The sequence below is a fragment of the Gorilla gorilla genome, chromosome 18 (genome assembly GCF_029281585.2).
Source record: "Gorilla gorilla gorilla isolate KB3781 chromosome 18, NHGRI_mGorGor1-v2.1_pri, whole genome shotgun sequence".
In the NCBI taxonomy this organism is placed as follows: domain Eukaryota; kingdom Metazoa; phylum Chordata; class Mammalia; order Primates; family Hominidae; genus Gorilla; species Gorilla gorilla.
Genome location: NC_073242.2, coordinates 117992151 through 118020006, shown reverse-complemented (window position 1 = coordinate 118020006; position 27856 = coordinate 117992151). Strand labels below are relative to the sequence as shown.

General features: G+C 51.2%; 1 protein-coding gene across 2 annotated transcripts in view; it reads left to right on the top strand.

Moving 5' to 3' along the window:
- The window catches only part of ZCCHC14 (zinc finger CCHC-type containing 14), an 85865-nt gene that overhangs the window by 53528 nt on the left and 4481 nt on the right, over window positions 1-27856 (top strand). Inside the window, exons 3-12 of one of the 2 annotated variants that reach the window (XM_031002742.3) lie at window positions 5646-5719; window positions 14959-15030; window positions 18116-18225; window positions 18955-19049; window positions 19756-19810; window positions 20915-21197; window positions 23288-23379; window positions 24064-24191; window positions 25374-25514; window positions 25592-27052. In XM_031002742.3, the coding sequence (XP_030858602.1) occupies window positions 5646-5719; window positions 14959-15030; window positions 18116-18225; window positions 18955-19049; window positions 19756-19810; window positions 20915-21197; window positions 23288-23379; window positions 24064-24191; window positions 25374-25514; window positions 25592-27052 (2511 nt within the window). Of the gene's footprint in view, window positions 1-5645; window positions 5720-14958; window positions 15031-18115; window positions 18226-18954; window positions 19050-19755; window positions 19811-20914; window positions 21198-23287; window positions 23380-24063; window positions 24192-25373; window positions 25515-25591; window positions 27157-27856 lie in introns of those variants that run through there. The other variant, XM_031002741.3, reaches the window with a different exon arrangement.

The window sequence follows — 27856 nt, the reverse complement described above, 5'->3', positions numbered from 1 at the left end:
AGACCGGGGCAGTGCCGACGGTGGGCGCGGGCCTCCTGTGAATGCCCCAAGCAGGAGGAAGACCGGGGCAGTGCCGACGGTGGGCCCGGGCCTCCTGTGAATGCCCCAAGCAGGAGGAAGACCGGGGCAGTGCTGACCGTGGGCCCGGGCCTCGTGTGAATGCCCCAGTAGGGCCCTTTATTTCTTGGGGATTTTATATCTTTATACTTATTAGGAACATTTCCTGTTTTTATTCATATTTGGTTACAGACTATTGGCCCTTTTAAGCTACTATCCCCATTAAACAAATGAGGAAGTAGACACAAAACTGACCTTAGTTACTGAATGAATATTCAAACTCAGGTCTTGGGAGGCATCATTCCGTCTCCTTCCCGTGTGTCATTAACTGTGAGTTGCTAGTGGCTGGAAGACTTTCTCTGTATCTAAAAAAGTAAACACATTGCCCACAAAACTAACATGCTGCTTTTTATTGGTCACAGTTTTATTGAAAGAGCCCTTTAAGACTTGGCTGCAGAGTTTCATAATATCATTCTTGTACATGCATAGAAAGGAAAATATCCAAATAAATGAGGTAAGGTGCTCCTGCAGCTGACGCACAGAGTCCAGCCCCCGTGCATGCCGTCCAGCTGGCTGGGTCGGGGCGTCCGTTCCTCCTGTGCAGTGGGCTCTGTGTGCCACGCAGCACTGCGGTACCACAGCATTGGAGTGCGTGCCCGGTTGCTGTTTTGGAGTTCCTCCTAAGCTACTGTACCCGCTTTGTGGGTGGGTTGCTGGCTTTTTCCTCATTTTCTCCATAGGTGGCAGGCTGTCACAACCATGTTATTCCTGCCACATGGCCAGCAGCAGGTGTGAGATGCTCCTGGCATCTGATTGTAGAGGGATTGAAGTGTAAAAGGAAAAAATCAGAAACTGTACACCTTGGCATTGAAACACCGTGGTGTGGTGCAGCTGGACCAAAGGGAGGCCTGACTTCGGACATCACCATTCTTATTCCAGCTTCCCTCCCTTTTTCAGTTACTACGTTAGAGTACTGGTTTCTAAATGTAGGCGTTGATTCAATTATAAAATGGTAGTCTATGTGATTATACATTTTATCGAAGGCTGTGTGATCTAACTTGTAAGACTTGAGGAAAATGCCTATTGTGCACCTGGAATGAGAAAAGAAGAAAGGTTTGAACAGACAAACATTTCAAAGGGAAAAGTATATCATCCTTCGTGTTCTTACTTCAGAAGGAGGGTGCAGGCCTGGCCCAGCCTCGGGTCCCTTTGCCCCAGCTGTGTTTGTCCCCACACAGGCCTGCCTGGGTGCGGTGCTGACCAGCCCCAGTGCTCCAGGAGAGCCTCCTCATGGCCTTGGCTGCCACGCGCTGTGGCCGAATCGCCATTTTTATGCACACGAACGCTTTCCTCGCGGAGGCTTTCTGGCCAGCGCGGATCCTGTCTTTTTGGTCCCTCTGGCTCTGCTCTCTCAGGTGATGGGGTGATGTTTGCCCCTGAATTTTTTTTTTTTTTTTTTTTTTTGAGATGGAATTTCACTCTTGTTGCCCAGGCTGGAGTGCAATGGCGCAAATCTCAGCTCACTGCCACCTCTGCCTCCTGGGGTCAAGTGATTCTCCTGCCTCAGCCTCCCAAGTAGCTGTGATTACAGGCATGTGCCACCACGCCTGGCTAATTTTGTATTTTTACTAGAGACGGAGTTTCTCCATGTTGGTCAGGCTGGTCTCTAACTCCTGACCTCAGGTGATCCACCTGCCTCAGCCTCCCAAAGTGCTGGGATTACAGGCGTGAGCCCCCGGCCGCCCCTGAATTTATCTAGGCATTTGTTTACGCTCCACAGAAGGCAGTGGGGCTGACCAGGGAGGGAGGGGAAGGCGGCCACACTGGGGGCAGACTGGAAGTGGGTTGTAATGAGTGTCTGCGTGCAGATAGGTATTCGCTTTGAGATGGCAAAACCACATTACAGAAATGTGGGGAAAAGCTACTCTTCACTTCGCCACCGTACACAGCTGTTCTCATCACTTTCGATCGTTTAGTTTTAGTGTTTTCATTTCCATTTTAAACAAAACTGTCATCATGTTATGCATAGAATTTGTAATTTTCCAGTTAATATCCAAGGCTTTTTTCTTTTTTTCTTTTAAGTTCTGGGGTACGTGTGCAGGATGTGCAGGTTGTTACATAGGTAAATGTGTGCCATGGTGTGTTGCTGCACCCATCAGCCCATCACTTAGGCATAAGCCCGGCATGTGTGAGCTATTTATCTTGATGCTCTATAAGCCTTTCTTCTTCTTGTGGTTTTTAGAATCACAGCCTCTAATGGCTGCAGAGTTGAGAGCGCGCTTAAATCTTTCCTGACCTTCACTCAGGCTGGTCACCCAGCCCCCGCACTAGCCCGGCCCCCCACTCCTCGTGCCTGGTCTTCCCTCTCTCCCAGGCTCCTCTTCTCAGCCTTCAGAGCCCGTGGAGCACATGGGGTCCAGGGCAGGAGTAGAGGGAGCCTCGCTGCGTCCCTCCTGGGCCCGGAGGTTCCCTGGCGGGGGGCAGCCACTGCCTAGGCTAGCCATTCTGCAGAGGGATGCGCCAACATTTGGGGCCTAGAATTGGAAATGCCTCTTTTATTTGAAAACAGCTGAATAACATTCATCTGCTTTTTCCCATTTTCCTGTCCAGATATGAAATATGAGTGAGTCACTTCCCACTCTCAGTCCAGATGGGTTTTTTTTCCTTTTACTTTTTTCATAAACCCTAATATTATTCAGTCCTGGGACATGAGGTACACATGGTGTTTGTGGCCAGGGAGAATGCTGACTACATGTTTCTGTATTCATTGACACTATATGTTGTTTAAAAAAGTAAAATACATGGATTAGAGTGATGTCATTGTGGGAAGTTTTAGAAGTACTGCTTTAGAAAAACATAAAAGCTATGTATTTGCTGACAGTCTGACTGAGGAAGTCAGGCAGGAACAGCGTGTAGTTTCACTGAGTGAACATCAGCAGGGCTGTGTAGCCTCTAAATGTGCTGTGCTCTTTGTTTTGCCAGAAAGGAAATAAACATTTGTATTTTTTATAGTAATTCCTTCCTGCGAGGTGCTATTTTAAGCTTAAAGAACTCTAAACCGAGTGGACTCCCGCATCCATGAGATGCACGAGGTTCCCTGGCGGAGCAGGTGGTGCCGCTGGGAGCGCAGCACCCGCTGCCTCGTGCTCCACGACCCTCACAGCACCTGCAGGATGACCTGGGACGTGGCCGGGTGTTTGCAGCACATGCTGGGGAGCAAGTGAGGATGGTTGGTTCAGCGCAGGGTTGGCCGGCTCATTCTGCAGATACAGGGAGTCAGTGTCGTTGGCTCCAGGAGCAGGTTGGTGTCTGGCACAGCTCCTCAGCCATGGCATCATGGGGTGGCCACAGAGGACATGCAGATGAAGGGCATGTGGAGGCCCACAGAGCTGCTCACGGATGGGCGGGTGTTGGTTTAGACAGCGCTGTCCGGGAGCACACCGCCCAGCGTGGCAGCCACTAGCCTCCCGTGGCTGCAGAACCCTCAGCGTGGTTCTTCAGGACAACTGGGGGTTGAACGTCTAATTTTATTCCTTCTTAATTAACTTAACTTGCCACAGGTGATTTGGGCAGTGCAGGCTTAGAACCATCCCCTGAGCGTGTGCACAGAGCAGGTCCTTGCTCTGGGAGAGGTTCGTGTATGTTAGGAGAAGAAGTTGCCAAAAAATGGGGGGAATCGTTTAAAAAATTATAATGTACTGTAGGACTTCTCAGAGCCCTTAATATCCTAATGTACATTGACAGTTTACAAGGAGTTTCTGAGATTTTTTTTTCCCAAAAAACTTCTTTTTTTTTTTTTTTGAGGCGAAGTCTCACTTTGTTGCCCAGGCTGGAGTGCAGTGGCGCAATCTCGGCTCACTGCAACCTCCGCCTCCCAGGTTCAAGTGATTCTCCTGCCTCAGCCTCCCGAGTAGCTGGGATTACAGGCACCCGCCACTACACCCAGCTAATTTTTTGTCTTTTCAGTAGAGACAGGGATTCATCATGTTGGCCAGGCTGCTCTCAAACTCCTGACCTTGTGATTCGCCTGCCTCGGCCCCCCCAAAGTGCTGGGATACCAGGCGTGAGCCACTGCTCCCAACCACCCCAAAAAACTTTTTGGCCATATGGTTTTCTGAGGTGGCCGTGACCTTGTGTGAGCACTGGCGCCCGTGGAGAGGGCTCTGGAGAACGGTGGTGCAGGAGACCAGGCGGTCTTTGGGTGCCTGCAGGAAGTGTCACATTCACAGTTCTGAGAAGTTGTGTTGAGTATTTCACGTTGGACAAAGTTAGATTCTACAAATTAGCAGACATCCCCGTCGCACACGGCCAGGTGGCCTCCAGACCCAGCGGAGGCTGGTGGAGGAAGGAGGGAGAATGCTCCCGTAGCCTCTTTCCCAGTTATGTGTAAAGCTGCGGCGTGGGGCTCCTGGCGCCTGGGAAGTGTGGAAGCTGGCAGAGCTGGGTGTGTTGGGCAGTGAGAAACTTCAGCGCTGGATCAGCAGGGCAGGCCTGCCTTGATGAGGCTGAGTCAGAAACTACAGCATGTTTGATACGTGGCTGTTTTATTTTGAGCAGATATTTGGGCTCATTTAAAAATAGTGCTTAAAACCTAATTGTATCATCTTATTTTTGATGAGAAAAACACGCACCAGTGTATGTGGAAAACGGGATGAGTAGGCTGATGCCTTCCCGGCTCCCTGGTGAGGCCGCTCGTCGCTCTGGCTGTCCGTCCCGTGCAGCTTCATTCACTGCAGCCTGGCTCTGCTCCGAGACGGTGCTATCTTCCTGACTCCCCCAGGACTGCTGTTCTGGTCTCCTCATCCTTGCCCTCGCAGAGAAGGATGAGAATGAATTCTCCTGAAAAGAAAGGCCAGGCATGGTGGCTCTCGCCTGTAAATCCAGCACGTTGGGAGGCTGAGGCGGGCGGATCACCTGAGATCAGGAGTTTGAGACCAGCTTGGCCAACATGGCAAAACCCGATCTCTTCCAAAATTACAAAAATCAGCCAGGCATGGTGGTGCATGCGCCTGTAATCCCAGCTACTGGGGAGGCCGAGGCACGAGAATCGCTTGAACCCCGGAGGCAGAGGTTGCAGTGAGCCGCTGGGACAGAGTGAGACTCCGTCTCAAAAAAAAAAAAAGAAGAAAATACATAGAAGAGGCCCCCCGGGTGACTGTGTTCTTGGGGAAATATTGTCTTAAACAGTCACAGTTGAAAATGCTGAGCATTACCTTTTCAGAAGTTGGGACAGATTCGTAACGGTTTTGAGGGTGAACCCGGGAGGCTGCACAGATTCTCAGTTGTAGCTACTGCTGGGCTCTCGCTGGGTCCATAAACGTGTGTCTGTACTCCAGTGCCGTTCCTGCCCTTCCATTGCCAGGTGTGGCTTTGCTTTCCCTCCTTTCTGTTGTGAATCTGCCCTGCATTGGTGCTGCCGCCTGCCTTCCTCTCCGGGCTCTGGTTCTAGGCGAGATGCCACCGAAGTGACGGGACAACCTTGGGTGCTGAGAACCTGGTTTTGAAAACTGCTAAATATCAAATGCTAAATAATCGTGTATATACTTCAAGCTCTTATTTCATTTTTGTTTTTTGTTTTACTTTTACAGTGAGTGTTGAAAAGATAGACCTGAAGGGATTATCACACACAAAAAATGACAGAAATGTTGAATGTTCCTTTGAGGTAAGATGCTAAGTTTTTTTCCCCTCTCTGCTGGAAGGGTAGGAAGAAAACACTTACCCTGGAGATGCTTTTCTTTCCTAGCTAAGGCTGTGCCTTGTGCAAAGCCCTGTGCCAGTGCTGTATAGGAAGCTGGCCCTGAGCTCGGGGTGGGCTGTCTCCGGGGTGGGGGTTGTTGGCTGCGGGGCCTCTACAGGCGGGAAGGGTGGGGGCTCGGGCAGGGCCTGGGGTTGTCAGTTCAGGTGTGAATGGTGCATACCTCAGGGGGCTAAATAGCAGAACTGGATGAGGCAGTCTGCAGAGCAGCGCACACAGAACCCGGGGCCATGGTGCCTCTGGAGACTGATGATGAAAGCTCCTTGGTCTGGGCAGGGAACGCTCCTTAAACTGACACGTTCAGATGCTGGGAGCTGGTCACTGAAGTTGGGTACCACAAAGAATCAGGAGAGATGAGCAGTGTTCTGTTTCCCGGTGACCAGGGTCGAGACGGCCAGAAGCCCATTTCCCTCTCACAGCAGGGCGTGCAGGAGGCCACCCCGCTCCCTGGACGCTGTACCCCATCAGAACCTGAGGGTGCCCTTAGGGGTACAGGCCCCCTCTGGCTACTCTGTGCCATCCCTAGGATGTGGCCCTCTGCTCCCGGCCCAAGGTGCTAGCCAGGGCACCAGTCCTCACGCGTTCATCCTGGGCAGCAGGAGGAAGAAAGGCAGGCTTGAAATCTTTCTCTTAAGGAACATTCCTGAAAGCAGCCTCTAGACACTTCACTTATATTTTGTTGGCCAGATTTAATTTCTTGGTCCCACCTAGATGCCTAAGAGGCTGGGAAATGTGTCCCGGCTGATGGTGCCGAGCTCCCAGTCAGGGCTCTGTCAGGAACCCTGACGGGGTCATTCTCCTTGGACCACATGTGCATCGAGTGCTGACTGCTCTTGAAGGTTGGTTCCCAGCGTCATTGGAGAGTGCTCTCCAGACAGAACTCCTGTGAGCATCTGGCATGACTCATCTGTGCAGCTTACTAATTTTTTGAAGAGTGTAGCTACACGAAAATACTTCAAATCCTTTTTCCACTAAAGGGACAAGTCTCCACTTGGTTTGGGAGACTGTGTTGTGACAAGCAGTTGTTACGCTGTGCATTTTTCTTTTGAAAATGTAAGGAAAATCCTCAGCTGCTGAGGTTTGGAGGTTGCTGGTGCCTGTGATGGTAGTGCCGGAGTCTCGGCGCCCACGGAGTTTCTGGGTCTCATGTCGTGCAGCCCAGGCGGAGCCCAGGGAAAGACCACAGGGGCCCTCTGAGTGCCCTGGAACCCAGCAGCGGTCCCAGTGATCCTAGGTATTTGCTGACATTTTGCAGTGGTCGCGTGTGACACCTTCCTTCGTTCCTTGCATTGCGGTGTCAGGCCTCTTCAGATACTGGTGGGGACTGTGGACTTAAGAAGGTGCTGTGTACGGAGCTGTCTTCGCATATGGTCATAGCACAGTGGGCTTTGATTTGCTCCCAATCCTTAGTCCAGTTAGTCCAGTTATTTGTGGTGAGGAAATCAGGAGTCAGGTCCACACAGTGTAAGGTGTGAGAACTTCATACAACCTGACCGGCCATAGCTTTGCTTTACTTTTCTCTTTTCTTCTCTCTCTTTTTTTTTTTTTTTTTCAGGCAGAGCCTTGCTCTGTCGCCCAGGCTGGAGTGCAGTGACGCGATCTCGGCTCACTGTAAGCTCTGCCTCCCGGGTTCACACCATTCTCCTGCCTCAGCCTCCTGAGTAGCTGGGACTACAGGTGCCCGCCACCATGCCCGGCTAATTTTTTGTATTTTCAGTAGAGACGGGGTTTCACCATGTTAGCCAGGATGGTCTCAATCTCCTGACCTCCTGATCCACCCGCCTCGGCCTCCCAAAGTGCTGGGATTACAGGTGTGAGCCACTGTGCCTGGCCTTTTCTTTTCTTTTCTTTTCCTTTCCTTTCTCTTTTCTTTTCTTTTTTCTTTCTTTTTTTTGACAGTCTTGCTCTGTCACCAGGCTGGAGTGCAGTGGCATGATCTTGGTTCACTACAGCCTCGATCTCCTGGGCTTATTAAGCAGTCCCCTCACCTTAGCCTCCTAGTAGCTGGGACCACAGGCACATGCCACCATACCCAGCTAATTTTTTGTACTTTTGTGGAGATAGGGTTTCACCGTGTTGTTCAGGCTGGTCTCAAACTCCTCTGCTCAAGCGATCTGCCCGCCTCAGCCTCCCAAAGTGCTGGGATTACAGGCATGAGCGCACCTGGCCAGATTTTTCTATTTTAGAAATCAAGTTGATTCTGAAAGTTAGCGGGGCACAGTGGCTCACACCTGTAATCCCAGCACTTTGGGAGGCCAAGGTGGGTGGATCACTTGGGGTCAGGAGTTCAAGACCAGCCTAGCCAACATGGTGAAACCCTGACTCTACTAAAAATACAAAAATTAGCCGGGCGTGGTGACGGGCACCCGTAGTCCCAGCTACTCGGGAGGCTGAGGCCGGGGAATCGCTTGAACCCGGGAGGCAGAGGTTGCAGTGAGCCGAGATTGTACCACTGCACTCCAGCCTGGGCAACAGAGCGAGACTGCATCTCAAAAAAAAAAAAAAAAAAGAAAAAGAAATCAAGTTAAAGTGATATGGAAAGAAATAGAGTAATTAATTTTGAAAAGAAGAAACGAATTGGAAGACTTGCACAACCTGATTTCAAGACTTCTCAAACAGCAGGATCACAACGCTGTGAGGTAGCAAAAGGGAAGGCAGCACAGATGAGTGGGACAGAAGAGGCTCCAGACAGACTCACACACACAGGCCGGGTATGAAGGAGTGCCACAGAGAAAGGATGCGCTTTTCAGCAGACACCCTGGAACAGACATCCGTATGCAGGAGAAGCGAGCCTTGACTCCCGCCGCTGCCCTTACACCAAATTAACTCAGAAGTGATCGGAGACCTAAATGTAAACCCAAAACAAAAACTGCTGGGAGGAAACAAACTTTGTGATTTTAAATTAGGTGAAGATTTCTGAGATACAGTGCTGAAAACATCCATAAAAGACAACATCGATGAATTAGAATATATTAAGATTTAAAACTTTCTCTTTGAGAGACACTATGAAGAGAATGAAAAGGCAAAGATTAGGAGAAAATATTTGCAAGTCATGTAGCTGATGAAGGATTTATATGTTCAAAATGTATAAAGAATTCTCAAAACTTTTTTTTAAGAGATGGGGTCTCCGGCTGGGCGCGGTGGCTCACGCCTGTAGTCCCAGCACTTTGGGAGCCCAAGGCAGACGGATCACCTGAGGTCAGGAGTTTGAGACCAGCCTAGCCAAGATGGCAAAACCCTCTCTCTAGTAAAAATAGAAAAATTAGCCAGGCGTGGTAGCCGGTACCTGTAATCCCAGCTGCTTGGGAGGCTGAGGCAGGAGAATTGCTTGAAGCCAGGAGGCGGAGGTTGCAGTGAGCCAAGATCATGCCACTGCACTCCAGCCTGGGCAACAAAAGCAAAACTGCCTGGGGAAAAAAAAAAGAGCGATGGTGTCTCCTTCTGTCACCCAGACTGGTCTTGAACTCTTGCCTCAAGGGATCCTCCTGTCCTGGCCGCCTAGGTTGCTGGCATGAGCCGCCATGCCCAACAAGTTGCTTCTTCTTACTAAGTTTTGAGAGTTCTGCCAGGTGTAGTGGCACATGCCTGCAGTTCCAGCTACTCGGGAGGCTGAGGCAGGTATATCCCTTGAGGCCAGGAGTTCAAGACCAGCCTGGGCAACAGTGAGACCCTGTCTCCACAAAGAAAAAAAAAGATGATTTGCCAAGGAAGATACATGGGTGGCACATAAACACATGTGAGAAGATAGTCACCATCCTCATCATTAGGAAAATGCCAAGTCAACCACAGTGAAAGGGCACTGCACACCTCTTGAAATACTGGAATGAAAAACGCCAGCCCCACCCACCTCAGGCTGCGGTGCGGGGGAGCTAGAATCACATTCACTGATGGTGGAAATGTGAAATGGTGCAGCCACTTCGGAAAACAGTCTGGCAGTTTCTTAAAAAGTATGACCAGTAAGTTCCAGCCTAGGTATTTACCCTGGGGGAATTAAGCACATGTTCATAAAAGATTCATGCCTGAGTGTTTATAGCAGCTTTGTTTGTAACATTCCAAGACTGTAAACAACGAAGACACCCGTTCACAGGCGCGTGGACAGGCCAACCCTGGTGTTACGTCCGCGCAGTGGAATACCACCCAGCAGTAATGCTGAGGGGTCTCAGAATGGACAACTGAGATACTCAGCCATATGCACGAATCTCGTGTTGTGTGAAAGAAACTAGACGACTCCTTCCAAAAAGTTTATACTCAGTGAGTCCGTTTATGAGTCTAGTTACATAAAATTCTAGAAAATGCAGACTCATCTGTAGCAACAGAAAGCAGTCAGTGGTTTCCTGGGGAGGGGCTGGAGGACACCTCAGGGGTGATGCTCCCTGCCATGGTGGGGCATGGCTCACAGGTGCCCTCAGATCAGAACAGCAGATGGACCCCTTTAAATACGTGCAGTTCATCGTCAGTTATAATTCATTACAACTCCTTTTGTTAAAAAAAAATACTTGAAGATTCAAATTTTCCTTTTGTCCATAGAAGCTTGACTAATGAAAATCAAATTGTCCTTTAAGTAAGTTGTCCTTTGTAAGTGGAAATAAATAGCAATTATACTGTGACCAGAGCAATAAGCCAGCATTCGTAGGAATGTCTGCTGTGCTTCACTGAGGTGGAACAGTCTGTTGCTGACAGTATGGCAAGATTCAAAGAAACGTTTTTTTCTAAAAACTTTCACTTATTCAGGGAGAAATAAGTAACTTCTCCCTGCCCCACTGATTTTCTCAGCCTGTCTCTCGTTTTAATTTTTATGTATCGTTGTTTTCCAGGATACAAAAGGTTACTGTTTTATAGGAAGATATAAGTAACTGGATTAAGATGACTTCAAGCTTTTTTTCTACGGAGTTGGTTTTGATTTTGCTGAAATTATAATCGCTAGTTCCTAGATGCTGAGGAAATCAAATCAATATGCAGGAATCAAATGATGGAACCTTTTTGATGTAAAGTCAGCATGTAGGCAGCTGAGGCAGGAGCATCACCTGGAGGCCAGGAGACTGTGACTAGCCTGGGCAACACAGTGAGGCCCGTCTCTTAAAAAAAAAAAAAATCATAGAGGCCAGGTGCAGTGGCTCATGCCTGTAAACCCCAGCACCGTGGGAGGCTGAGGCAGACGGAACGCTTGAGCCAGCCTGGGTGACATGCTGAAACCCCATCACTGCAAAAAAGTACAAAAAGTAGTTGGTCATTGTGGCACTCACCTATATTCCCAGCTACTGAGGAGGCTGAGGTGGGAGGATCACTTGAGCCTGGGAGGTCAAGGCTGCAGTGAGCCAAGATCATGCCACTGCACTCCAACTTGGGCGACAGTGAGAGACCTTGTCTCAAAAAAGAAAAAAAATGATAAAACAATACTAATAAACAGCTCATTAAACCATCCTTTAAAGTCACCCAGACGTTATTTTAGTGTTATCTTTTCTTTAAAAGTTTATTTTTTCACTTGGGTGGCTGAAGCACAAGGATCGCTTAAACCCGCGAGGCGGAGGTTGGTTGCAGTGAGCTGAGATCGTGCCACTGCACTCCAGCCTGGGCAACAGAGCAAAACTCTGTCTCAAAAAAAAAAAAAAGTTCATACGCCAAGCAACACTGACTGCTCCGAGCACGCTGTCAGTCACTGTTAGCAAAGAAGGAGTCCTGGCAAGTGAGGCTTCCCTGAGTCTCTGTTTTTATCACGTGTGCACGTGCACAGCAGAGGGCCCAGTGATTCCTCAGGCATTGCCAGAGCAGCAGGCACTAGGTAGACCCTGCCCTCCAAGGTTGGGGGACTTGTGGTGATGAGTGTGGCTGCAGAAGGCGACCCCTGGCAGAGCTGAGTGGAGATTCTGGGTGTCTTCATGTCTCACCCAGTATCCAACACTATTTCCACTGGAGCTGTTTTGTGTTTGTTTGCTGATTGACAAGGACTTAGAAAGCTGCTCCTTCCCCCACATCTTCCCCCAGTTGGCTGGACCTCCTCTGGTGTGCATGCGAGCCCGCGTCCTGTCGGGTTTTTGCTCTGCTCTGTGGACGGCTGCCTCGTCTTCCTGCCTTTAGTTGAGTGTTTCATTCCTACTGGCCTGGTTTTCATTTCAGAGAACTCTTGAGCTCTGACAGTTCTTTCTTCATAGCATCCTGTTCTCGGATATGCCTTCTTCTCTTAGCTTAGTATGAGTATTGATGAAAATTTTTTAGTTTTCTTAGAGTCCACGCTTTCCCTCGGCTGCTGTGTTCTCCTTGCTGGCTTTACCTGTCTCTGTGCTGGGCCTTGGCTCTCCTCAGGGGTCTCCAAAGGTTTGGGGGATCCTGGGCTGCCTGTCCCCTTAGGGGTGTGGCTGAGCCCTGTCCCCAGAGGTGCCTGGCTGAGCCTTTTCTTGTGCAGAATGAGGCCGCATGGCTCCAGTGGCTCTGGAGGGGGAGGCTGTGTGGAAAAACACTGATGTTCAGAGCCAGTCCACAGTGAGCCGGAGGAACTAGACTCTGCGTGTGAAGACATCCTGAGCATGCATGGGCTGTGTGCACATTTGGCTTTGGGGTATGATGAAGATGCGTTAAAATTCGTCCAGATAAGGCTAAGTAGCTTTTCAGGGACATGATAGAAAATGCTGTGCCAGAATCTAATTGGCAACACTTTTTCTTGGTGAAATGTAAAGTAATGGGGTAGCTGGTTGTGGATGCTTGTGAGTTTGTTTGGACACGTGTCCCCATAGTACGGGTCAGGCAGGTATGACAAGAGGACGCTCTTCCCGCCCCCATGCCCCTCCAATGGCTGGTTCCCCTTCTGGCGCTCTGGGGCAAGTGGGCAGGTGAGGTAGAGGGCTCGGCTGGGTCTGGATCGTGGCTGCTGCAGCTTAGCCATCAGCCAGCATCACCTGCAGAGCGACATGGGCTGGTCTCCGCCTGACTGTGCGGTCTCTGTTTCCAGTGCTCACTTTCTGATAGCCTTAGGGAGGAATGTGAGCTGCACCTGCAAGTCAGAGAAAAATGTATCCGAACACAAAGTAGAAGAGTCCTGTGTAATTAAAGTGCATAACTGTTGGAAAAGCAGGTTGTCTGTTTCAACATAAGATGATCTGTCCATACCATGTTTTATCGCTGGGGTGGTGGATTTCACATCTTCCCTGGGTTAGGGCGCAGTAGGAAAGATTCAGCCTAGAGGCAGGTGTGAGAGCTGTGCAGAGGAGACGTTTTCTGTGACACGCTTTACCTTGAAAGAGACACGCTGTCAGCAGCGCGGGGGCCAGCCATCTTCATGGCAGGGGTTTGTGTCTGTTGTTGGTGGTGTTCTTGGAGTTCTGTGTGGGGAGCAGCTTAGGAACCTCCCCCCAAGATTTTTGGTGTTGAGAGATTTTAATATTTAAGGCAGAGAAGGAGCTCAAACATTTTCTTTTCTTTTCTTTTCTTTCTTTCTTTCTTTTTTTTTTTTTTTTTGATAGAGTTTTGCTCTTGTTGCCCAGGCTGGAGTGCAATGGCGTGATCTCGGCTCACTGCAGCCTCCACCTCCCGGGTTCAAGCAGTTCTCCCACCTCAGTCTCCCGAGTAGCTAGGATTACAGGCGCCTGCCACCATGCCCAGCCAATTTTGTATTTTTAGTAGAGACGGGGTTTCTCCACGTTGGTCAGGCTGGTCTCGAACTCCCGACCTCAGGTGATCCGCCCACCTCAGCCTCCCAAAGTGCTGGGATTACAGGTGCGAGCCACTGCGCCCAGCCTCAAGCATTTTCATTTTAGGTGTGGAAGATTCTGGGTGGCAAGGTGCACGCCTTGCAGCCGTTAGTTCCAGGGACGCTGCTGCTTGCCTTGGTGAATTCTGGTAGGCACTGGGGTTCTGGTGAAGAAGAGGTGGCCCTTCCCTCGACTGGCCTGTGTATTATGAGGGCGTGATGAAACAGACCCAGGAGTGACTGCTACGTGATGTGACGAGACTGGCCTCAGTTTCAGCAGGCAGGAGGGTGGACGCCTCGGGGACTAGACTGCAGGCCCATGGTGTGGGTGTGGGTGTGGGTGAGGGAGCAGAGGTGGTTTGGGTGCCTGTGAGCTCTCTTTGCTCTAAATCAGTGTTAATACAGCGTTTTCTTTCGCATCATATATTTGGTCATTTTATTTGCCAACTTGAAATCCCCCAGCTTCTTGTGGACTTGAGTGCAATTTGCATTTGGTGCTTGTCCCTTCCTGACCTGGCCTCCTCCCTGTCATTTCAGGCCATCCCCTCTGTCCATCTCAATCCTGTAGCTAACTTCTTATTTGCCTTTCAGAAGTCAACCCAAGCTCTTCTCCATGCAGAAACTCCCTCTAATATGCAAAAAGTACGCTCTCCTTCCCCCTCAGTCAGCTTTGTTTAGCACCTCATGTGACGACCATTGTGATAGCCGGGGGAAAGCTGAGCAAAAAGACACCGCCCCTTCCCTCCTGGAGCTTAGTGTGCATGTGGGGAGATGGACGTCCGTGGAGCCATGCAGTGACACCGCCCGCTGCTGCATGCTGGGAAGGAAAGCTGATGCTCACAAGGACTGGGCACACCAGACGTTGCAGAACCTCCTCCAGAAAGCCCTTTTCACTGCTCTTCCCCAGCAGTGATCACTGCTGCCCTAGTGATCACTGCCCTGTCCTGTTGCTATCAGTGGACTCACACTGTCCCCACAGCTCTGCAGTGTCCTGAGATCAGGGCCTGGGCTCACTGTGTGCCCACAGCACCTGGGCGGGCGCACCACGGGCCCTTACTGGTGGTCGAAGGGCTGCTCTCTGGGAATGTGTCGCTCTTGCATCTGACGCACATAGGCTCCCCTAAGAAGAGGAGGTCCCCTGAGGAAGTTGAACAGGGCACACACAAGCAATTGTCAGGGATTTTCTAGAACTTACAGGAGGCAGCTGTAGACCCCACTCTGGAGTAATTTGGTGATATCTGAGTAATTGCATAAAACAAGTTAGACTTTAGAGGGCCTGGAGCTATGTGACTCTTCTTTCTGTAACAAGTCAAGGGATGCTTAGGTGCTTCCCACAGCAGGTGCGCGGCCCACTGGGCTCAGCTGCCGACTGAACCTGTGCCCCAGTCGTACCAGGACACGTGCTGGGAACCAAGTATGTGGCGTCTGTTTCTAAGGTTGGTTTGTTTGTTTGTTTGTTTTTAAGGTCTTATGGTCTGATTCTTCAATAACATCAGTAACCAAATCTTCCTCTGAAGTGACTGAATTTATTTCAAAGGTAAGGTAATCAAGGGCTCTTATAAAAATTAAAAGAATCACATTCCCCAGTGGCTGATGATACCACGGAGTAATTTCAGAGGCCACTCCCTTCAGCTAGCGAGTGAGCGTGCGTGGGGCGGGGCCTCCTGCCCAGCCACAGTGGAGTCCCAGGCCCGCTGCTGACATGAGCGTTGCTGCGAGCACTGGTCCGTGACCCCGCGGATCCCTCCTTCAGTTGTTGAGACTGAGATGAGGCTGAGAGATGCGCCGGGCATGAGCGACTGATGAGGACATTTGGTTTCTTTTGTTACTTTTCAGCCTCCCAGGTTTCCTTGGCAAAGGCTGGGGTAGAGAGGCACGCTCAGGTGGCTGAGTGGGTAGAGACTTCACCTAGTTCTACCTTTATCTGTTTTTATTTATTTATTTATTTTATTATTATTTTTTTAAGAGACTGGATCTTGCTCTCTCGCCCAGGCTGGGTTGTGGTGGTACCATCGTCACAGCTCACTGCAGCCTTGACCTCCTGGGGCTCAAGTGGTCCTCCCACGTTTATCTTTACAATATCTGGTTCAGCAGATACCATTGAACAAAAAGTTCCACTACTAAATAAATGCCTCTTTGCCTCCATGTGCATGTGTACACACAGTTGTAACTGCACACGTGTTTAGGGCCCACTGGCCTGTGCTGTAGCGTGAACGACTGTCTCAGCCAAAGTGATGCCTCTCAGGCGGTCAGCTTTGTGAATGGGATAACATATGTAAATGTCTCCAAAGAGAGCCTTACTTTTCATTATAAAGCCAAGGCCTCATCCTGCAGGAGAACATGGAGTGAGGACGATGTCTGATTACGCTTATCTTTTTGGCCTCTCGGGCATTGAAGAACACGACAGTGCCACGCCTTCGAGGGTAACACACACACCCCCGGGAATCTGCTTTTCCCTCTGTAGTGTTTAAAATACTAAATCTCCTCGCCTCTGTGTGTAGTTTCCCCTTTTGTTAAACACAGCTTCCCTGGACTCCACTCCTGCCAGCTGGAACTTCGACCTCTCATTGGGCTTTTGTCTCAGTGTTTCGTTTTGTTTTTTTTTTTTTCTTTGAGATGGAGTCTCACTCTGTTGTCCATACTGGAGTGCAGTGGTATGATCTTGGCTCACTGCAACCTCCACCTCCCGGGTTCAAGCAGTTCTCCTGCCTTAGTCTCCCGAGTAGCTGGGATCACAGGTGCACACCACCACGCCCAGCTCTCTCTTTTTTTTTATTTTTTTATTTTTAGTAGAGACAGTTTCACCATGTTGGCCGGGCTGGTCTTGAACTCCTGACCTCAGGTGATCTGTCCTCCTCGGCCTCCCAGAATGCTGGTATTACAGGTGTGAGCCACTGCACCTGGCCTAATTTTGGAAAATTCTTATCCATTTTCTCCTCAAGCATTTCTTCTGCCGCATCCTCCCCTCTCCTGGACTCCGGCGGCACGAGCCTCAGACCCCTGGTGCTGCCGCCCCACCGCTCTCCCATGCTTGTGTATTTCTCTGTGTGTACGTCTGGGTGGTTCCTGTGCCCGTTTCCACACCAGCCGATTCCCTCAGTTCTGCCCAGGCTGCTGTGGAGCCTGTCCATGTACTCAAGTCCTCATTTCTGCTGCCAGGGGTTTCTTTTGTGTTTTTGCCCCTAGGTTTTCCATTTGACGTGTTCATGAACTTTCCATCTCTCTGCTGAAGGTTCCCGTTTGTTTGTGCATGTTGTCGTTTTCACTAGGTCCTTCAGTACGTCCATCATAGCTGTTTAAAAGTCCCTGTCACGTAGGTCCCACATCTGAGTTATTTCTGAATCTGGTTCTAATGATTGCTTTATCTCTTGACAATAGTTTTTTCCCCCCTTTGTTCCTTTTTTTTTTGGTATGTCTTGCAAATGTTGACTGAATGTCAGACATGTTTAGATGACCGTGGAGCCGGAGGAGAGCGAGATTTATGCCTGGAAAGGGTCAACACCTCTTCTGCCAGGGCCCTTAGTGGGGTCCTGGAGGCCATCTGGGCAGGATGAAGCTGGCGCTGGGCTCTCTTGCTGCCTCTGTTACCCTCAGGGCCTCTCCAGTGAAGGCAGCTTCTGCCTGAGTCTGGAGGGTCTTCGCCGCCGTTTTGCTTCACTCCCAGCTTTCAGCCGTCCCTGCAGGCCTGTGGCACACAGCAGGGCACTCTCTACCCTCTCGGCCCCTTTTCGGGGGTAGACCGCTGCTGTTTGTTTGCGACCTGGTGCTGGGCTTGTGGGGGCAAGGGCCTTCACTCTCGCAGCCCAGCCTGATCCTGGGCAGGCCTGTGTACCTGGGCTTCGGGGCGGTACTTCCTCAGTGCCTTGCCCTCCCCGGCAGGAGCTGACCTCCTCCAGCGCCAGAGCGCTTTTGCTTTTCCCCTTCTTCCAGGAGCAGCGGGTCTTCTTGTGACTGGTGGCAGAGGAAGGGAAGTATTGTCCCTGCCCCACTCCTAAAAACCAGGGCTTTGGTTTGGGCTCTGGGGCCAGGAGCAATTTTTGTCCCTCCTGCGACGTCTTAAGGGCTTTTCCTCAGATCCAGAGAGTGGTCCCGGGAATTGCACTAGGCCTGGTGCCCAGTCCCCAGGTGCCACCGATGGGGCTCTCTCTGGCTCCTCCTGCGGAAAAGAACTTGGAAAGAAGGGCCCACCTGCCCCGCCTGGGGCTCCAGCATTTCTGTTGGCCACGTCAGCCTGTGGCAGTGTGTCCATCGGAGCCTCTCTCTCCAGACCTGCTGGTGTGGCAGCCACCAGGGCCTTGTGGCCTGGCTTGTCATGGGGGCAGGTCCCGTTTGAAATTAAGTTGACTTAGTGGCCCAGCAACTCTCAGATGGGCTCAAGGAACGTTGTGACTGTGCAGATTGTCAAGCTTTTCCGGATGTAACTGTGAGAGCGATGTTCTTTTGTGACTTTCTACACCCTAAGTGGATGTGGGCCCCAGAATAGCTCTGACGGGAGGTGTAAATCACATCAGACCAGCAGGCGGCACCATGGAGCACCTGCCCCAGGTTTTCCTGCAGTAGCAGAATTCTGCTGGTGTTGGATGGGTCTGGACACACCTCCTCTGCCTTGTCCTCTCTTCCAGCTATGTCAGCTCTATCCTGAAGAGAACTTGGAGAAACTCATTCCTTGCTTAGCTGGTCCGGATGCATTTTATGTGGAGCGAAACCACGTGGATCTGGACTCAGGCCTGAGGTGAGGCCCTTGCCAGGCACCCGGAGCGTCCACAGCTGGCAAGGACAGGCTGGTCCTGTGGTCAATGCTGTGGTCCTCCAAGGAGCTCTGGGAGGACGCATGGCCACCTGGACCTGGGTCTCTACTTGGCCTCTAGGAATTTCCATTAGTTCTGGAGGATTCGGGAGCCCTCAGTAAGCTAAGAGTGGTTCTGAGTGTGTGAGGAAGGGAATTCCAGGGTGGGTCCCACCACGTCGTGGGCTTTGGCAGTCCTGTGAAATAATCCTGGGCTGCTGTTTCCATCCTGTAGTCCAAGGTTGAGACTATTCCCAGATAAAATTGGCGTCTCTTAAACAGTTTCTCTGGACCCTTGATCGTGTCTTGGCGCACGTGGCACACGAAGTAACATGGCCTACCAGTTCCGTAAATGTGCTGCTGCCGGGGCCTTGGGGACCAGTGTCCAAGCACCTTTCTGGCTGGTGGGTGGCACTGATCTCATGTCACAGGGCATGACTCCTGTCGTCGACCTTGGTGGCCATGAATACAGCATGGAGAGGAAGGGCTTGAAGAAGCAGTGGCAGTCGGGCAAGAACTCAGTTGAATTAAAGCAGGAAGAATATGAGGCTCTGGCACTTCTGGGTTTTTTCCTCTAATACACATTTCTCTTGATTAAAAGTTAAATTTTTTTCTTTCAATTTGTCAGCAGGAATGCCATTTTAATGTTGATAAGACCACTTGTTTGCCTTTTAGGTACCTGGCCTCATTACCTTCTCACGTGTTGAAAAATGACCATGTCAGGAGGTTTCTCAGCACTTCCTCTCCCCCACAGCAGCTTCAGAGTCCAAGTGAGTTTGTAAAATATGATTAAATATAAATAAAAAAAAAAAACAGCTGGGCGCAGTGGCTCATGCTTGTAATCCCAGCACTTTGGGAGGCTGAGGCGGGCGGATCACCTGAGGTTGGGAGTTCAAGACCAGCCTGACCAACATGGAAAAACCCTGTCTCTACTAAAAATACAAAATTAGGCTGGGCGCAGTGACTCATGCCTGTAATCCCAATACTTTGGGAGGCTGAGGCGGGTGGATCACGAGGTCAGGAGTTCAAGACCAGCCCGGCCAATATGGTGAAACCCCGTGTCTACTAAAAATACAAAAAAATTAGCCAGGCACGTTGATGCATGCCTGCAGTCCCCGCTAGTTGGGAGACTGAGGCAGAAGAATCACTTGAACCCGGGAGGCGGTGGTTGCAGTGAGCCGAGATTGCCCCACTGCACTCCAGCATGGTTGACAGAGCAAGACTCCATCTCCAAAATAAAATAAAAATACAAAATTAGCCGGGCGTGGTGGCAGGCGCCTGTAGTCCCAGCTACTCGGGGTGCTGAGGCAGGAGAATCACTTGAACCCGGGAGGCAGAGGTTGCAGTGAGCCGAGATCGCACCATTGCACTCCAGCCTGGGCAACAAGAGCAAAACACTGTCTCAAAAAATAATAAAATAAAACAAATATTTTCATTGTCTATAAATTTTTATGGTATTTATTTTTAAATTTATAGGTCCTGGCAATCCCTCCCTTTCTAAAGTAGGTACCGTGATGGGCGTGTCTGGAAGGTGAGGAATCTTCTATGTAACCAGCACAGTTCAGATAAGCATTTTACAACGTTTACTTTGAGTTCTGTGTAAAGTTGTTCCAAGAATGAAGTCATGCTCAAGTTGAGTCTTGGATGATATTGAGAAGAATTGAGTAGAGATGATTCAATTTACGATTTCCAAAAAAAGAGTTCTCTAAGCCACTGGAATCAGAATTCCCAGGGACTCCTCCCCAGTGCAAGGTCCTGGGCCCCATCGTAGACGTAGAAAATCAGAATTTCCGAGAATCTGGCTGTGAGAAGCCTGCTCCCAGAAGCATAGGGTCGTGCTCCTGAGGAGTGTCCTCTGTCCGCACGGGCCCTGGGTAGCTGCAGTCGTATGCCGGCAACACAGAGGCTTCCATCTTTGCTGACAGTGAGGTGGGCTGTCACAGACCAGTGCGCACGCACCCCCATAGGGAGTCTCGTGGAGATGTTGTCTGGGCGCGAGGTTTCAAGGAGTAGACTGGCATCCTCCTGGTGTCGGGGTAGGGTAAGCGCCCAGTCAGCGGGTGTGACTTTGCAGTTAAGGAGCAAGGCCAGAGTGGAGTGCTGGTCACACCTTCTAGCCTTCTACGTTTTACTTTTCTAAAAAAATTGTATTTGAACATTAAAGATTTAATAGTCTATTTTGATTTATGATTTATCAGTGTCATTCTGTGACTTAGAAGTAACAGAAATACCTATCAGAGTAGCATGTTCTTAAAAAATACAAGTAACAGAAACTTGGCAGCTAAAGCAGAAGTCTGGTGGGGACAGATAGGTACACATACATAATACACGTATGGACACACAAGTCGACGCATACTCCCAAGCACAGGCAGAGGCGTGTGTGTGTATATGCACAGCCGCCTATATGCACACGTGTGCACAGGCATGCATTACAGAAATCTTAGCTGCAGAAAGGTGGCTGGGGAGGGAGGGCAGTCATAGCACACCAGTGTTTGCAGTTCAGGGTGGCCTGTGACAGCAGGGCCGGCCAAGAGGCAGAGGCTGGCAGAGAAAGGCCTAGAAGTGAGGTCTGTGGTGGAGTCTGTGGTTGTGGCAGCCACAGTCTCTCTGTGTCCCTCCTGTCCCTGTCCCACAGGCCTGTGTGTGGAGTGGCTGGTATCCCGTCCTCGCAGAGCGGAGCCCAGCACCACGGGCAGCACCCGGCCGGCTCAGCCGCCCCCTTGCCTCACTGCTCCCATGCGGGAAGCGCGGGCTCAGCCCTGGCCTACCGGACCCAGATGGACACATCGCCTGCCATCCTCATGCCTTCCAGTCTGCAGACCCCTCAGACCCAGGAGCAGAATGGGATTCTAGACTGGCTTAGGAAACTGCGTTTGCACAAGTATTACCCCGTCTTTAAGCAGCTCTCCATGGAGAAGGTATGTCGGTTTTCTGGCTGGCCGTACAAAATTGCTAGATTGTTTTCTCAAGACCTCCCTGGGGGAATTGAGTTTCCAAACCAACACAAGGTGGAGGAAGTAGGGAGGCCGAGGCGCAGCGCCTGTTCTTACGGGAGACGGTGGGCTTTGCAGAGGCCGCATGCAGCTGCAGCCAGACACAAACAGGACATGTAAACAAACAGCTTGTCTAGGGGCTTCAAGACCTTCACAAACTAGATGCTCTGCGTGACGGGAGGGACAGTCCGTCCCCAGAGCCCTGCTGTGGACAGAAATCCTGAGCTCTGGCACGGTGCCCCTTTTAGACATCTCTCGGCGTAGCTGGCGCAGACACTGCGGCGGGTCAGATCTAGAGGAGTGGGTGCATTTTACATCTTCCAAGCAGTCGCACCTAGAGAATTCTTATGAGGAACACTTTTTCACTGTTAAAAAAATTCAGAAATTTCTTAAGTCTTGATGTCAGTGATAAAACTAGATTAAACCCATACAAGGTATTTGAGCTCTGGACTCCCTCTGCTGGGCAAACCGGCTTGATGGCTTTTATCTATGTAAAAATTTCATTTCTCGAAAAATCTACAATTGAACCTAGAAATCAAGCTTTTACTACATAATTAAATCCAAATTGTAAGTATATTTGTAATGCCCTTTGTTTAGGATTTGTGAATGTTTTTTTCTTTTTTTGAGATGGAGAGTCTTGCACTGTCACCTGGGCTGGAGTGCAATGGTATGATCTCGGCTCCCTGCAACCTCTGCCTCCCGGCTTCAAGCGATTCTCCTGCCTCAGCCTCCTGAATAGCTGGGATTACAGGTGCCCACCAGCACACCTGGCTAATATTTTGTATTTTTAGTAGAATCAGGGTTTCCCTTTGTTGGCCAGGCTAGTCTCGAACTCCTGACTCATGATCTGCCCACCTCGGTCTCCCAAAGTGCTGGGATTACAGGCATGAGCCACCGCGCCTGGCCAAGGATTTGTAAATCTTAAAAAGCAGAGATTTTACTAACCTTGTTCATAATTAGTTTTAAATGTTTTATTTTTATGTTTGCATTGAGATGGCCTAAATCACAAATCATGTTAGGAAATAACATGAAAATTAGAGGCTGGTGTGTTTGCGTAGCAGCAGCCTACACAATGGAGTAGCCACACAACCATTCAGCGTGGATGGCATCTGCTTTTCTGCATCACTTGCTACCTGACAAAGTTGCTGTCATCCCTGGCCAGGTGTGGTGGCTCACGCCTGTAATCCCAACACTTTGGGAGGCTGAGGCAGGTGGATCATCTGAGGTCAGGAGTTCAAGACCAGCCTGGCCAAGATGGTGAAACCCCGTCTCTACTAAAAATACAAAAATTAGCTGGGCGTGGTGGTGGGTGCCTGTAATCCCAGCTACTCGGGAGGCTGAGGCAGAGAATTGCTTGAACCCGGGAGGCGGAGGTTGCAGTGAGCCGAGATCACACCACTGCACTCCAGCCTAGGTGACAGAGTGAAACTCCGTCTCAAAAAACAAACAAACAAACAAAAAAAAAACAAAATAAGAGCGAGATTTTTGTCTCAAAAAAATGAAAAAAAAGACGACCATCCCGCAGAGGGTGATGAGTTCTGAAGGGATGGCGCTGTGATGGGGCCGTCCTGGGGAGGGTGGGGGTGGCACGCTATCATAACTTGCATCTCCACGGTGATTCAAACTGTGACTTATGCGAGACATTTTCTTTAGTCACCTGCCCCAAAGCATGTACCTGTTGGTATTTACTCACAGAGCAGAGGGCAAGTGGGCACCTTTGGCAGAGCCGCCAGCCTGTGAGGTGGTGCACCCATCCACACAGCCTGCACAGAAGGTGCCCTGGAGGAGCCAGGGACACTCTTGCTCAGAACTGCGTCTCGGAGTTGAACCGTTGACACCAAGTCATTTAGCAAGTAAAGGGTCTAGGATTCCCCAGCCTGTAATTGCTGAGTTCAGCTGGATCTGTTTGCATATCCCAGAGGTAGAATAAATGTACTGAATTCAACTCCAAGTTCTTTGTTCTCAGAGTCCTACTTATGTCTCCGTAACTTTGTAATATGTTTTTTCTGTGAAAGTTTTTGAGCCTTACTGAAGAAGATCTGAATAAATTTGAGTCTCTCACCATGGGGGCAAAGAAGAAGCTCAAGACCCAGCTGGAGCTGGAAAAGTGAGTTTGAAGTGGGTTTTGAAACGTGTGTTTATTTCCATTTCTCGTGTGCCGAATGGAGTGCTGAGGCTTCCAATGCTAAATAGTAGTGATTGGATTAGTTTCTGTTGCTTATCCAGTCCTTAGCCATGCTTTTATTTATTTTTATTTATTTATTTTTTGAGACGGATTATTTTTATTTATTTATTTTTTGAGACGGAGTCTCGCTCTGTCGTGCCCAGGCTGGAGTGCAGTGGTGCAATCTCGGCTCACTGCAACCTCTGCCTCTCGGGTTCAAGCGATTCTCCTGCCTCAGTCTCCCAAGTAGCTGGGATTACAGGCACCCGCCACCACGCCTGGCTAATTTTTTGTATTTTTAGAAGAGACCGGGTTTTACCATATTGGCCAAGCTGATCTCAAACTCTGGACCTCAGGTGATCTGCCTGCCTGGGCCTCCCAAAGTGCTGGGATTACAGGCCTGAGCCACCGCGCCTGGCCTAGTCATGCTTTTAAAGTTCCACAAATGTGTCTTAGGTGTGACAGGAAAGGACCTTTATAGTAAATTTGACCAATCAGAATGAGTTCCTTGCCTTAATGCTCTGGGGGGAGTTTCCCTGTGGTGTGGAGTAGACCCATCTCGAAGTTGCATGTGAGGCAGCACCAGTAGGCAGTGCTCACTTGTTCCTGTGCTTGATTATTTCACAGGGAGAAGTCAGAGAGACGGTGCCTGAACCCCTCGGCCCCGCCGCTGGTCACCAGCAGTGGTGTGGCTCGAGTGCCCCCCACCAGCCACGTCGGGCCCGTGCAGTCGGGGCGGGGCAGCCATGCAGCAGGTGAACAAGGGTGTGTCGGGCAGATGGGTTACTCGTACACAGAGAGGGCCAGTGTGCCGGGCAGGTGGGTTACTCGTACACAGAGAGGGCCAGTGTGTCGGGCAGATGGGTTACTCATACACAGAGAGGGCCAGTGTGCCGGGCAGGTGGGTTACTCATACACAGAGAGGGCCGGTGTGCCGGGCAGGTGGGTTACTCGTACACAGAGAGGGCCGGTGTGCTGGGCAGGTGGGTTACTCGTACACAGAGAGGGCCGGTGTGCCGGGCAGGTGGGTTACTCGTACACAGAGAGGGCCTTGTGTTCTGTTTGATCATTAGATTTCAAATCACAACTATTTGATTTTTACATTTTTAAATCTTTATACTCATTTTCCATTAACTATTACAGTCTCTGCCATAAGAAAATCGAAGGGACAGTTGGCTTAGGAGCTAGAGGGCAGTCACCTCCCTGAAGTTGCTTGGGCAAAATGATCAGGTCCAGAAACTGTCACAGTGAGAGAGAGCGCATGGGGGTGAGCAGAAATGAGATGGGAGTAGCCTGCCCGCCCCCCCCCCCGCCCCCCCCGCAGGACTGGTGCCCAGAGGCCACGTTTAAGTCAGTGCCTTTAATGTTGACCCATCAGTGACATGGTTCTCCATGGACCTTCCTGCTTTGGGGGACCCTCAGTCTCAGCGATTTGGTTTTCATCCTCCCCTCTTGGAAAGGGCGGGACACCTGGCGCGCTTGCTGCGTTGTCTCACAAGAGGAGCTGGGTTTTCTTCACAATAGAAATAGGAGGAGCAGTAGCTCAGGAGGAAAAAAAAACCTGGCAGGATGGATTTTAAGTGGTGATTTGACTGAAAAGATCTCCGTGACTCGGCTGGCCTCGTGAAATGGGGTGCGGTGTAGTGTTGTGATAGTTCCTGGGGGTGCGCTGGGGGTGCCCTTCACAGGGCATTGTTCTGGGGTTGATGGTGGGGGCCGGCAGGGCCCTGGCTGAGGGGGTGTTGAGCGGCGCTGCCATTTGAATCTCTGCTGCATCCGTCACCGTGCGGCCCGGGCCGGCGTGTTCGTTTTCTGACTCTCAGAGCCCTGCGTTTCCCTGGAAGGAGCACCTGCCGACAGTGCAATGCAGGGCCACGGGGCGGGCTCAGCCTGCAGGGGCGCTAGTTGATGGCTGCTCCTCTGTCCCTTTTCTGCAGAGCTGCGGGTGGAAGTGGAGCAGCCCCATCACCAGCTGCCCCGGGAAGGCAGTTCCTCGGAGTACTCCAGCTCCTCCTCCAGCCCCATGGGGGTACAGGCCCGGGAAGAGAGCTCCGACAGCGCTGAGGAGAATGACAGACGTAAGGGCACGTGCGCGGCGCTGGCTTGACCTGGCCCAGCTGTGGAATGGTACTGACCCCTCTGTTTCCCTCTCTAGGTGTGGAGATTCACTTGGAGAGCTCTGACAAGGAGAAGCCGGTGATGCTGCTGAATCACTTCACTTCCAGTTCCGCCAGACCCACGGCCCAGGTTCTCCCTGTGCAGAATGAGGCCAGCTCCAATCCATCAGGCCACCACCCCCTGCCCCCGCAGATGCTGAGCGCAGCCTCACACATCGCACCCATCCGCATGCTGAATTCCGTGCACAAGCCGGAAAGAGGGAGCGCGGACATGAAGCTCCTCTCGTCTTCTGTGCACTCACTTTTGTCTCTAGAAGAAAGGAATAAAGGATCTGGACCAAGAAGCAGCATGAAAGTGGACAAGAGCTTTGGCAGCACCATGATGGACGTGCTGCCCGCGTCCGCACCCCACCAGCCTGTGCAGGTCCTCTCTGGGCTTTCGGAGAGCAGCTCCATGTCACCCACAGTCTCCTTTGGTCCCCGGACCAAAGTCGTGCATGCATCCACGCTGGACAGGGTGCTGAAGACAGCACAGCAACCGGCCCTGGTCGTGGAGACCAGCACGGCTGCCACGGGGACGCCCAGCACAGTCCTCCATGCCGCCCGTCCGCCCATCAAACTGCTGCTGTCGTCATCTGTTCCTGCTGATTCTGCCATTTCTGGGCAAACTTCCTGTCCTAATAATGTGCAAATAAGTGTGCCCCCTGCAATAATAAACCCCCGGACTGCTCTGTACACAGCCAGCACCAAAGTTGCCTTTTCTGCAATGAGCAGTATGCCAGTGGGCCCCCTGCAGGGTGGCTTCTGTGCAAACAGCAACACTGCCTCTCCCAGCAGCCACCCCTCCACGTCCTTTGCCAACATGGCCACGTTGCCCAGCTGCCCAGCCCCCAGCTCCAGCCCGGCGCTGTCCTCCGTCCCTGAAAGCAGTTTCTATAGCAGCAGTGGCGGTGGCGGCTCCACAGGAAACATTCCTGCCTCGAATCCGAACCACCACCACCACCACCACCATCAGCAGCCCCCGGCACCCCCGCAGCCCGCCCCACCCCCGCCGGGCTGCATTGTGTGCACGTCCTGTGGCTGCAGCGGCAGCTGCGGCTCGAGTGGCCTGACTGTCAGCTACGCCAACTACTTCCAGCACCCGTTCTCCGGTCCGTCCGTGTTCACCTTCCCGTTCTTGCCCTTCAGTCCCATGTGCAGCAGCGGCTACGTCAGCGCCCAGCAGTATGGCGGCGGCTCCACCTTCCCCGTCGTGCACGCCCCTTACAGCAGCAGCGGGACCCCAGACCCTGTCCTGAGTGGGCAGTCCACGTTTGCCGTGCCACCCATGCAGAACTTCATGGCAGGGACAGCAGGGGTGTACCAGACCCAAGGACTGGTGGGCAGTAGCAATGGTTCCAGTCACAAAAAGAGCGGGAACCTATCTTGTTACAACTGCGGGGCCACTGGTCACCGCGCCCAGGACTGCAAACAGCCGTCCATGGACTTCAACCGGCCAGGTAAGCGCGCGCCATGGCCGCGCCCACCAGGCTCCCGCAGGACCAGTGCACACAAATGCTTGGTTTTTATGAAGAGTAAACTTATTTCTTTGTAAAGCAAATAATTTTTCGAATGCTCTTTGAAAGCGCGTGGAAATCTTCATGATAGGCTGTGAGGTCCCCAGAAGGGCTGCTGTTGGGTCTAAAACGGCCATGATGATTTCAGACAGCCTCTGGTTCTAGAAGGTGCTTAGCCAGTGTGGACAGGGCCTCCCTGGGCTGCCGTGTCCTGATTCGAGCCCAGAGAGGCACGTGTGAGGGATTCAGTGCTGCCCCCTGGCTTAACACTGGGGCCCTCAGGCTGTGGCGCATCATCATTCCGGACCCTCTGGGGTGGGGCTCGCTGTCCCCTCTGCCCCTCCCTGCCGGCGCGGCTGTGGGTGTGGGGGGCTGTCACCCCTCAGCCGTGCTGCATCTTCCGTTCCCTCCTGTTTTATCTCCGCTATTTTTTTGTCTCCTTTAGTCAAATTCCAGTGGATGTCTGATGTAGTTGTTGTAACAGGGTTCTTCTTGCTGTCTGTTTTGGAAACTGGGGACTGGGAAGGTGGGTCCCAACTCTGACAACTCATGGTGCCACCTTGCCAAAGTCACTTGATCTCTGCAGACTTCCAGTTGCTTCTAAGGGTTGCACTAGATCTGTGATTCTCAGACCTGCCTGTACATCACGGTCACCTGGAGAGTTTTTAGAAACACGCCTGCTGACTCAGCAGGCCTGCAGGCAAGGTGGGTTGACAGGCGCTCTGCCATGCGGGCCCGGGTGGGTCT